Source organism: Triturus cristatus, chromosome 12, assembly GCF_964204655.1.
Source record: "Triturus cristatus chromosome 12, aTriCri1.1, whole genome shotgun sequence".
NCBI lineage: Eukaryota > Metazoa > Chordata > Amphibia > Caudata > Salamandridae > Triturus > Triturus cristatus.
Window position 1 is genome coordinate 289999056 of NC_140595.1, and position 12937 is coordinate 290011992.

The 12937-nt window shown below is 45.5% G+C and overlaps 1 protein-coding gene across 2 annotated transcripts in view; it reads left to right on the forward strand.

Moving 5' to 3' along the window:
- The window catches only part of DRC7 (dynein regulatory complex subunit 7), a 203212-nt gene that overhangs the window by 4621 nt on the left and 185654 nt on the right, over positions 1-12937 (forward strand). Inside the window, exons 2-3 of one of the 2 annotated variants that reach the window (XM_085637931.1) lie at positions 5103-5306; positions 7002-7176. In XM_085637931.1, coding sequence (XP_085494057.1) covers positions 5113-5306; positions 7002-7176 — 369 coding nt within the window. In that variant the 5' untranslated portion in view covers positions 5103-5112. The remainder of the gene's footprint in view (positions 1-5102; positions 5307-7001; positions 7177-12937) is intronic. The other variant, XM_085637932.1, reaches the window with a different exon arrangement.

Below are 12937 nucleotides of genomic sequence, written 5' to 3' on the forward strand. Positions count from 1 at the left end.
AACAAACTAACGTATAGGCAAAGAACAGAATGAGGGCACTTACAATATGTTTCTAACTGATAGCCACCGCATCCCTCTTTCCTGTAAATTCCAGTAGCAGAGCAGAGGAGAGGGAGGCTCACAAGCTGCAGAAGGTTTGTCCTTCTTCCATTGTTCCCACTGTCAATAATTGTCAGTTCTTTCAGGACTGTGCAAGTAGACATGTTGGCCTGCACTGACATCTGCTGTCAGTGGAAGGCACATCAAGAAGTGGCAGGAATCCGCCAAGAACCAGAGGAATGAATCCTTTACACCTTCTGTGGCACTCAGGAGGATGTTTTTTTTAATTAGGTCGAACATTCGAGACCTCTCCTATATACTTTAGTATATACTTATTATCCACTTATTTGTGTATGTACTTTGTGGGCTCTGGAGATCAGCCCTAGGACTAGTCTGTTTACGATAAGGGACTTTTTTCTGTTAAATTGCCTCTATTTAACTGTCACATTTCCAAGATGAGGGACCATGTAAGGGTTAGGTTGGGTGTAAGGAAGTGGATGAATGCAGATGGGCGAGAAATATAGTTGGATTCATGCCCAAGTGTTTCAGTATTTCCATGTTCTAAATATGTAACATTTGTGATGGAGTATCTGGCTGCCAAACTCTAACTCAAGAACGATGACGTAATTCATATTCAGCCTGGCTGTACAATGCACCCTTTAACTGACTTCCTCTACCTTTCTAAAAGGTGTTATGATGTTGGAACTCATACGCAAAAATTAAGACAGTCCTGGCCATTCCCAGACATTTGATCCAATGAACTACTCACCTTATACTTCCCTTTTCTGAGTCCAAGAAGTCTTTATCGAGGGTGCGGTGGTGGTTTCTTATCTGAGAATGGACAAAATGGTCAGTATCAGGAACAATTTACTTAGTGACAGTGACATTGGCATCAACCGTACCTCTGAACTCACCATCATTCGGAGCAGCAGTCTTCAAACTGGGAGGTGGGTCCCCCTAGGGGGGTCTCAAGGCTCTGGTCATATTATGCTTATAACAGTGCTTTGTTCTCACCTTTGGGTGGGGGGGGTGAGGGGAATGAGTAGCAGTAAGCCACTCTGTAATGGGCAATCACGAACATCTTGTGTCACTTATATCCTGGTTGGGAGAAGGTGTCAGAAGGGAAGAGACTCCAAATGTTCTTCAAAACTCCCACCCCCATTTCTAATAATCACACTGTGGATACTTATACACGTGTTAGTAAGGCCTGCCTGACCAGAATAGTATGTTTGTCAATAATGTATTTGATTGCAATTTTAAGACGGTAACAGAACTTAACTGCAGTATTTAAATAAGTCTAGCATATTTGAACATTACCAGTTTAATATAATAATTATGAAAATGCTTGAAGGGCGGTGTGTGATTCCCCCCCCCCCCCCCCACTGGGGGCTGCAACATTAAAAGTGATATTTCCCCCAACTGGGTGGTTAGGGGGGTACGCCATTAAAAAGTTTGAAAACCACTGATTTAGAGGGAGAGACACCTTAACAGGATGCCAAATGCACACTGGTGTCACCCATTCTGCAATCCTTTTTACCCCCACAAAGAACAGTTGCTTTCCATTGACTTTAAAGGGACCTCTGCCATTTCACAGACCATGGAGACTCAGTAAATGTAGAAGTATGCCTCTGCTAGGCCTTCCCTTGGTCTCCCTTTGTACCCTGACTGAGTATATGCAAGAGTATGTACATACAGGCACTCTGCTGTATTGCCATGCCCATTTTAGCAAATAAGCCAAGACGTCAAGCATTCTTATTGCCTTCCCCAGCACACGCTTGTGACAATCCATTGAAAGACAATTCAAGCATATAATCCTTCCACTTCTTTATTGTTCTTCTTCATCAAATCTTCTGTGCTTAGCCAACATGTGTTTCGTTGCAGTTATCGTAACTTCTTCAGGGTTAAGAAATGATATATAAGTAGAGATCAATACTACAACTGTAAAAATTCTCACTTCAGTATCATGATCCCTGGTGAAATTTGTGTAGTTCTTTTCATGCTCCAAGATAGAGACCTCAAATAACTCCAATGTGTGATCATATAGTGGAAACCCATGCGTGGTACTTCTACTAAACACATTTCTACGTTATCACAAGAAGATCACCATAAAATTATATTTCACAAATCTGTTCCATACATATAGCCAATTGGCAGTGCTAGTACATACTGTACTAATCCAGTATTTATCATGCAAGTTGCCATGCACACCTTGTCCCCCGTGCCATGGCATGCACATTTTTTCCTTTCCTTTTTTTATGTTTGACACTGATTTGCATGCCATGACACAGGAACAAGGTGTGCATGACAACTCGCATGATAAATACTGGATTAGTAAAGTATGTACTAGCACTGCCAATTGGCTATATGTACGGAACAGATTTGTGACATATAATTTTATGGTGATCTTCTTGTGATAACGTAGAAATGTGTTTAGTAGAAGTACCACGCATGGGTTTCCACTATATGATCACACATTGGAGTTATTTGAGGTCTCTATCTTGGAGCATGAAAAGAACTACACAAATTTCACCAGGGATCATGATACTGAAGTGAGAATTGTTACAGTTGTAGTATTGATCTCTACTTATATATCATTTCTTAGCCCTGAAGAAGTCGCAATAAATGTGACGAAACACGTGTTGGTTAAGCACAGAAGATTTAATGAAGAAAAACAATAAAGAAGTGGAAGGGTTATATGCTTGAACTGTCTTTCAATTGATTGTCATAAGCGTGTGCTGGGGAACGCAATAACATTGTTTAGGTGGTCCAGGCCACGTTTTGGAGAGTAAGGTGGTGCTCTCCACCTTTAGGCACTGTATTTATTTAGTGTTTGCTTTACAAATATATTGTGAACTTCCCCTCTGGGCACCACCACCCTAGTGAAGACCACCCATCAGAGAGAAAACAAGACTTCAAGCAGTTCACCTTATTGCTGCAATGGTATGGCATGAAGAAATGCCGGCAAAGGTGCCAAGAAAACAATCAGTGATGATCCATACTATCCATTTTGTATTTCTACTAACCACCCTCGCCCCCTCCCTCCCCCGTTGGCTCACATACATGCACACTGTTGAGACTATCCAGGATCAAGATTAAATGGCAGAGTATCAAGGAGAAGGGTATCCGTCTCACAGTCGACGCAGGTATGATCAACATAGTTTTTACTGTTTAATGTGGCTGATGTCGTTTCTTGAAATCTTCAGCATGACTACCTTGTATGGACTCAAATGAAAAACACTCCTTTCTTTTCCTTGAAATAGGAAGCCTTACATTCAGTTGGATGCTTTTAAAAGGCCACTAACAAAGCACCCACAAATTGTGATTTTTCAAAGGCCTTGTGATGTCAACAATGTTTGCTTGACAGTGAATCCATTGTGTTTAAAAAGGTATTGTACAATTCTCCCTAATTACATGGGAGGCTCTACCAGTCTCTGGGTCCATGGAGAAGCACATACAGAGAACCATTGTTGCAGGTAAGTAGCTGTTTCACAGAACGACCACCGACATCGTGAGTTAATCGAGGATCAAAGACTGTAGCTGGGAAGACTTAATTATGTGACAGAGAAGGGCGAATTATAAAGAGCATTCGATGGTAATATTATCTAGTTGTTTTTAATAAAAACCACAATTGGTTCAGAAGCTGGTGAAGATGCTGACGTTGTCTAAGGAAGAAAGCGGAATACATTCTGTGTATCCTATTCAAAATCCTATTAACCACGAGTTAATGATTTTGACTTGCTTGGAAGCACAATGTGTTTTGTTTTCACTCATTTCCTTTCCCTCTCCCAGAGTAAAATTGTTTGTGTGAAACACATGCAATGTTGCAAACAGTGCACAACATGCCTAAATGCAATGTTAAATGCAAATATTGTTGGTACATGTCATCTGTGTTTTGTGGAGCTCAGTGCTAGGTTTCTTCTGTGTTCACATGTTGGGGCTTCTTGAAGCAACCCATTCCCACAATAAGCTGCTCTACAGAACTGCAGTGTACGTTGCATATTTGCTTTCTAAGTGTTTCAAAAGGAGGCACTTTAAAATTCATGACATCAGACCTAAATAAAAAGGGATACAACTTATTGCCCTATTGACATAAATGCAGCTTTTAGACGACTGCAATGCAAACATGAAAGAATAATTATAAGAAAGCCAGACTCCTCTTTTCACTTACATTTACAAATATTGGCTTTGTTTTCACGGATTCACACATAAAAATAGTTCCTTCAGTCTTTGATTTAAGGATGTTATTACCATATGAGCAAAATCCTCACCTCTTTCCTGCCTAAATATAACAGTCAACAAGTGGGAAGTTATATTTAAACATCTTTGTTTCACTCATGTTTAAGTTAGAAACATTTTTTGTTGAAATCTGCATTTAATAATCAAGTGGTACATTATGTGTCTAATCCACATTACGTAGAAACATAGTGGCCCAGGTATAATTTCAGTTGCCCTGGCTGTAGTGGATTTGGCCAGTACAACCCACTTTGTGTTTCGTGCAAGATCTGGGGCCATCAAACGCATTGTTATTGTTTGCTCTGAGCGCACCTTTTAAAAGGTGCGCCGGTCACAAACAATGACATTGCATCTTATTATAATGTATGCGCTTCCCCCAGGTCTGTAATATGGCTCGGCGCAGAGGCAAAGAAATTGCACGCCCCTATGCAAATGAGGGAATGCCCCCTGACGGTAGCGCTGGCGCTTTAAGTGCGCCAGCGCTATCGATATTACTGAAGGGGATGCACAAGCGTCTGCGCCTCCTTCTATAATACCAAAGTGCTCCAGGGGTACGCAAAGCAGGTGCAAACGCCCGTTGCACCACTGGGGCACTTATTGTAATACGGCCCCTGGTCTGTAAGTTAGACAGGCTGTATGACCACTGCTATGTTGTGAATAGATCTTTTTAAAAACTAGGCTGTAAATTCGATCATGCATTATAACAAAAAAGGGTTTTAAAGCAGGCCTTATTGGATTGATTGTTGTAAATGTACTATATTGTTTTATGTCATGAACCCTGTTATAACTCGGTTTGTTTTCATTTCATGTATCTTTGTTTTTGCACATAGATAGCAAAGGATGGAGGACATTATTGAAAATAAGAATGAAGTAGTGGAGGAAAATGATCCAGAGGAATACAAAGACAAGGATGAGGATGAAGAGGATGAGGAAGGGGAAGAGGAGAGTGGTGACCTCATTCTGACCCCTGAAGAACTTGAGGATTTGGAAGAGGAACTTTCTGAAGTTGAGAGCCAAACATCAGACCACCATCTGTAAGAACCAATAGTCATTACAGAATTTGTTTTTGATTCATCAAATCTGGCAGCCCAATGATCATCTGGTATGCATTATCATCATGTGATTAAGCCTCCTGCTCTGAATAATCCTACCCATCACACACTAAATCCCCAGATGAAAATGTCTAGTCCCTACCAATGGCCATACTGGAGTTTTACAACACGGTGTACACAGACCAACATAAAAACCTGAAGGAGCAGATAAGATAAGATAGTACCATAGCCTGGTTCCAGTTCCAAGCACCATCAGCAGAAGCGGGAGGGCTCCCCTAAACACACATGCCAGCATCACACGATTCCGGACTACTGCTGTCTCCCCAACTGTTAGTTTAAAGAAATGTATTTGAATTCCATGAAATATCATGTACATTGTTTATAATTTTAAAGAACATTTTATGGCTTCGGACACAATTATTAGGTAATTGGTTTTTGTAATTCAAGTACTCACTTTCCTTTCCCTTTTATTTTCCTCCACTACCAATTAGTTGATCAGTTTTGAAGTTTTCATAAGGCAAATTCTGATTTTCTGGTTTCTCTCTGGGATTACAGCGGTTCTTTACCGCCTTGCTTTTGGAAGGAAAACGATAATAATGAGTAGTTAGGTTTTCTACCCACACCTCTCAGTATCTAACGATTAATCTTTCAGTTGTGATGGCCGGAGAAACAAATTAGAGTACAACCCCCCGAATAACGCAAGACAGCAGAGAGCCACCTCACATATACCCTTGGATGATGATGTGTGTACCGACGGGGGGGGGGGGGGGGGGGGTGAAGTTCCACTAGACATATGACTTCGTCAAGAGTAGGTTTCTCACTTGTCTGAGTAATAGCATCTGACAAATCCCTCAAAATTAGCCTTTTGAACTTTATTTTTGCTAAATGAAGAATCCATATGTATGCTCATGCACAGCATTTCATTATGCAGCTTGAAGATAAAATAATAAGTTGTCATTATTCAGTGCTAAAGTGCAGTAGATAGTTATTAGGACTCTGTGCCATAGAAGAGGGAATCGCAGCACTCCCTAGGGGATATGTAGTGCTGCTGTTGTCAATACTTGATTTTCTAGAGTGAAATACATGTTGGCCGACCGCAGTCGGTTAATTCTCCAAACCATTAATATACAGGTGGAGACAAGGTAACCTACAATTCGCCAAAGATGGAACAAGCTGACTTGATGTATCACCATACCCCACAACATTGTGACAAATTATGGAATACCCGGTGTTATCTGTTTCAGCAAATTATAACAAAAATCCAAAGCAATGCAGAAAAAGGGAATAGGAAAGAATATTAAAATATTGAGTTATACGAAAACTGATGGCAACTGCATTCCCATCTTCTGTCTTCATATACTCTGCCATTGTCTGTGACTTTCAAGGTAGTTGTCCCTACACTGATGGCCCAATTGATTACGGGAGGTCCCACAAAAGGTTTTCTTGAGCTAACAGTAAATATATCCCAGAACCAAGCATGCGTTAATTAGAAATGAAAAGTAAATCCATTAAAGAGACTTGGGGAACATTCAAGCCATTTCTGGTTTCCTTGATCTCAAAAGAGGTATCCATGGAGAAATAACAAGTTCATAAAATAATGCAACAGTATTTTTAAGACATTCTTTTTTTCCTCTCATAGTTGAACTTTTGTTTTTGTACTTTTTCTCAAATTTGTAGTATTCCAGGACGACCTCTTTTCGAAGAGATGATTTTCCCGCCCTCGTACAAGGAGAACTCACCCAAGGAAAAGATCCTTCTGAAGTTTGCTGAGAATTTCTGGAGACAGTATACACATCTTTATCCCGACCGTGAGCCGCTCTTCATGTGCCCAGTAAACGAGTGTGGTGTAGAGGTGAGGATGTCCGAGTATGCGTACACTGTATTGTTGGGATTAAAGAGGTGAGGCGAGGAAAGAAGTCATGACTGAGATGGAGTGAACATGAAATCAGTGATCCAGAAGAAATGAGACCTGAAAAATATCTGAAAATGCAGAACTTGAGGCCCTAAACAGAGGAAAGGCCATTATGAAAAATAAATAAACAAGAATTAAAAATGTAATAGGTCTCGCCATTGATTAAGTTAAAGCCATTTGCTTTGCTACACAATACCATTAGCAAAGCAAATAGCTTTAACTTAATCAAAGGCGAGACCTAGTGCATTTTCAATGCTTGTATTATCTTGTCCCGAGCTACAAAAACTTGGTCTTTGTACTCTTTGGACCGCATACCATAATATATGATTATGAATTAGTTTGTTCATTCTGCTGAACAACTCGCCTCTCTGTCATTCCTTTGCTATTTCTGTGTCTGTCCATGTAACTGTCCATTCATCTTGCTGTCTGTCTGTCTTAAACTCTGTCTGCCGGTTCCTTACCCCGACCATCCATGGTTCTTCTGCTCGCCTGTCTGTCTATTCATCCACCCATTTATTTACCTACAGTTGTTTTGCTAATGATGCACTCCTTCACCAGCAAACTCCCCTCCCACCTGCCCCATTCAAACACACTCTACACATACAACATCTTATTAGGTACACAAACATGCACTTGACTCAACATATGAACAGACCCCACCTACATATTCTCTCATACTGCATTAATTGAAGCCATGCTTAACCCCTTCCATGCTCATGACGAGCTCAGCTCGTCATGAGTTACAGTGGAGCTGTGCTCATGACGAGCTCAGCTCGTCATAACGGCTGCAGCCTGCCCACGCGTGATAAATTCCCCGCCTGTGCGGGAGAATTAATCAGTGGGCCGGGTCGTGACGAGCTCAGCTCCTCATGAGCACAGCTCCACTGTGAGTCACGACGAGCTGAGCTCGTCACGAGCACAGCGGTGCCGCGCCCCACCCCGCACTGTGGGGGAATTACCCCCGCAGGGAAGCAGTTAAACACACTTCCATGCACTCACGTGCGTGAACACACACAAACACTCCAGTTACAAACACACTACTGTGACACAGCCTCGGCACATACAGAATATGAGGCGTACCCTTGGCTTGTGTACGTAGTGCACTCACACGGTCAGCTCACACATGCCTTCAACCAAGACTTGATTTACTCTCATCTTATTCACAGATGACCAAGCATTGATTCTGCTTACACACAACCAACTCACACCCACAAACCTTTCTCTAACATTCACACTCACACCACCTAGCCTTCACAAATGGACACTAGAATTATCAACATACACAAACTTAACTCCGAAACAATCCACTTTCTTTCACAGAGTCCACCTACCGTGAAACCTTTTGTAACGCCCTGAACGTCTCAGGATCGTTTAACAGACACGATAATGAGAACGCAACCACTTGTGAAGGTTTAGTTATTTTAATGAAGGCAAAAATAATACAAGGAATAAACAAAGGTTATAGTCACTGGAATCCTCCAGGCTAAGTACGTTACCAGCCCACAGCACGGATGGTCCTAACCGTCCTCTGCATATACGCCGATCCCGGCGTATGCCAACAGAGGGCAGAAATGAAATGGCTGACAATGCCAATCGGTAGGCTGTGAGGGGCACGAAGAGTGTTGGGGAGAATCGAGGAGTCAGGGAAACACCCAGCCGGGGTCTCTACCTGAAGGGAGCAGCCGCTCAACCTCTTCCTCAGACTGCACCGGGACGCGGAGTCACCTCCTGGTGATGCGTCACCGATACCCCAATCACAAGCAAAGAAGACTGAACCGAGAGCAGCCGCTCGATCGATCCTGTGGACTTCCGAGTCTGTAACGCGGCAAACACCTCCTGGTGTGCGTTACAGCTGGCAGTCCCTGTATCTCTGGTCGGGCTGGGAGTTACGACTCCAACCAGCAAAAGCGCCACTGCGCTTTGACTCAGCCGAGTCAAAAAGCGAAGCTCAATGGTTATCCGGTAGAGCTTCCGGGTCCTTCACAGGTGACGATGGGGCAAGACACGGCCCAGGGAGTAACGACTCGACCTACCTCCATTCTTGCCTTACTGGAGCACCACTCCGGAACACTGCTCTTCACTGAGCAGGTACGTCGGTGTAAACACAATATCCGACAGCGTTGTACCTCCCGGTTCCTCCCTTTATAGGGCGTGTTGTCCTTGAGTTATGTAACAGCTCTCCTGTTTACATAAGGGCGTGTTTTCCTTGAGTTATGTAACAGCTCTCCTGTTTACATAAGGGCGTGTTTTCCTTGAGTTATGTAACAGCTCTCCTGTTTACATAAGGGCGTGTTTTCCTTGAGTTATGTAACAGCTCTCCTGTTTACATAACCTCTCAACCGCTAAGCATCCTGGGAGATGTAGTCCGTTTTCGCTGGTTACCGTTTTCCTCCCCTCGCATGACAGGAATTCTTGACAGTACATCCTCCCTCTCAGCGGCTCCCCACGGGTCCAGCGCTGGAAGGAAAACGCCGATGGAACAAGGAGACCAAGCGCGGAGCATGAACCCCTTCAGCCGGTTCCCATGACTGCTCCTCCGGGCCATAGCCTTTCCACGCAACCAGGTACCACAGCTTCCCCCTGCGCCATTTGGACGCCCGTATGCCCGACACTTCATACTCCACCTCCGACTCCACGCATACCGGCCTAGGTGTCCCAGACGGCTTGGAGGGTGCTGGTTTGAGCAATGATACATGAAAGACAGGGTGTATCCGCAATGACTGGGGCAAGCACACCTTCACGTTCACGGGACCCATACACTTGGTAATTCGATAGGGGCCCATGTACTTGGGATGGAACACACTGTTCTTTCGAAACCTCATGTTTCTTGTGGATATCCAGACGTAGTCTCCAGTGCGGTACAGTGGCCCGGGCCTTCTCTTCCTGTCTGCCGCAGCCTTGTATCTTCTCTTGGCCTCTATTAGGACAGCCCTTGAGCGCATCAACGTGTCTTTTATGTGTGCCACCCTGTCCGCTGTGGCGGGAATCCTGTCCTCTCTGAACGGATGTAGAAATGGCAAGAACCTGGGATGTTGGCCATAGTTGCTATAGAACGGAGATGACTGTGTGGAGCTGTGAGTGGCGTTGTTATAGGCTATCTCTGCAACCCATAGCAAGTCGACCCATCGTTCCCTGCCCTGGTCCACAAAACATCGCAGATACTGTTTGAGCGTTTGGTTCAGGCGCTCGGTTTGGCCGTCCGTTTGAGGGTGGTAGCTGGTGGACAGGGCGGTCTTAACATGCAGCGCAGTGCACCAAGTCTTCCAGAATTGCGCAGTAAACTGTGATCCCCGGTCCGACACGATCACCCCAGGTAATCCATGCAGTCGTACCACATTCTTTAGGAGTAGTGACGCCAATTCCCCGGCCGTAGGGACTCTCTTGCAGGGGATGAAGTGCCCCATTTTCGTCAAGTAATCCACCACCACCAGTATTGCCGTCATCCCCTGGTCTACCGGTAGGCCCACCACGAAGTCCAGTGATATGCTATCCCATGGTCTATCCGGGGTCGGAAGTGGATGTAAGAGCCCTTGGGTTCGGCCATGGTCGGCCTTCATGGTAGCACACGTATGACACTCCTGTCCCCACCTCCTGACATCCACTCTCATGGTTGGCCACCAGAAATGCCGTCCCATGCTAGCCACCGTTTTTTCAAAGCCCAAATGACCTGCGCATGGAGAGTCATGGCACCAGATGAATGCTTGTTTCCTTAGCCTAGGCGTGGGTATCAATAGGCACCTGCCCTTCAGGGGTATCCCGTCCTTCAGCTGCCATTCTCTGTGACTGAGGAGCCACCTCCGCCATGCGAATGACCTGATCCCTCTCTTTATTCCCCTCAGGAAAGTATCCGGTTGGATAACCCCCAATACCATCCTCGGGGAAATGATGGAATGCTCGGTCGCAGGCAATGGTTCCTTAACTGCAGATTGACGGGACACGGCGTCCGCCTTCCGGTTTTCCGTCCCCGGCCGATATCTGATGCGGAAGTTGAACCCCGCAAAGAAGATCATCCACCGCAGCTGTCTGGGAGAAAGGTGTCTTGTGGCCGTCATGAACTGTAGGTTCCGATGGTCCGTGTACACCGATACCACATGTCTTGCCCCCATCAACCAATGCCTCCATTCGGTGAAGGCGTCCTTGATTGCGAGAAGCTCCTTCTCCGCAATATGGTAGTTGCGTTCGGCGTCGTTGAGTTTGCGGGACATGTACGCAACGGGATGAAGCACCCCTGTGTCGTGGTTGCGTTGGGACAAGATAGCCCCCAGCGCCACATCCGATGCGTCCGCTTCCACCACGTAGGGGAGATCCGGATCGGGGTGAGCCAACACCGGCGCCTTACCAAAGGCGCTTTTCAGGGCCTCAAAGGCTTTGTTCGCTTCAGGGGACCAGACAAACTCCTTGGACTTCCTCAGTAGCTGTGTGATTGGGGCCACCAATCCTGAAAATCCATCTATAAACCGCCTGTAAAAGTTGGCGAAGCCAATGAAACTTTGGACGTCCTTCACGCTTTGGGGCACCGGCCATTCTTTCACCGCCTTGATCTTTCGTTCTGCCATCTCCAGTCCCTCTGGACTCAGCATCACTCCGAGGAATTCCACGGATGTGACGTGGAAGTCACACTTGCTGAGTTTACAAAACAGCATGTTTTCCCTCAGCTTTTGGAGCACAGCTTTGACGTGGTGTACGTGCTCCTCCACACTGGACGAATAGATGAGGATGTCGTCGATCTATACGACCACGTAGATATCCAACTCCTCTCTGAATACCTCATTCAAAAAGTACTGAAAGGCTGCCGGGGCGTTGCACAGACCGAACGGCATGACGAGGTACTCAAAAAGGCCGAACCTGGTCTTAAAGGCGGTCTTCCACTCGTCTCCGTCCCTCATGCGCACCAGATGGTATGCCCCTTTCAAATCCAACTTGGTGTAGATACGAGCTTTCTTGACCTGTTCCAGAAGTACACTGATGAGAGGCAAGGGGTACCGATTCTTTACGGTTATCGCATTCAATGCCCTAAAGTCCACACAGGCTCTCAGCTCCCCATTAGCCTTCGGGATGAAGAAGAGTGGCGAGGCGGCCAGAGACTTGGACGGGCGGATGAATCCTAGCTTGAGGAGTTTATCCAGGTACCCCCGGAGATGCACGTTTTCAGGCTCCGTCAGGGCATACAGCCTGCCGCTGGGAACGCTGGCCCCTGGCACCAGGTTGATCTGGCAGTCAAACTGTCTATGTGGTGGTAGCACTTCCGCCTTCACCTCATCAAATACATCCTCAAAACTGTGATAAGCCTGGGGGAGAGCCACATCTTTTTCTGCCGCTGTAGCCACCGTCTGACTCCCGCTCTCATCTGCGTCAAGGGATTCCGTTCTTATTCCACAATGCAGGATGCAATACGGTGACGTCAGTTCGATGCGATGTGTTGGCCAATCCACAGAGGGGTTGTGTTTCTGTAGCCACGGCAATCCCAATATGACGCCATATTGGGGCGCTCGGATGATGTTAAAATCGATTTGTTCCAAATGGTTCCTCCCACATCTCATCGGAAGGACCCCCGTGTGCTGCCCGATGGGCCCCGTCACCAATCGCCTTCCGTCTACAGCATAGACGTCTTCGGGTACAGCTTTGGGAAGAAGCACTAGCCCTAGCCTGCATGCCTCGTTGTGGTCCATAAACATGCCAGTGGCCCCTGAATCCACCATGG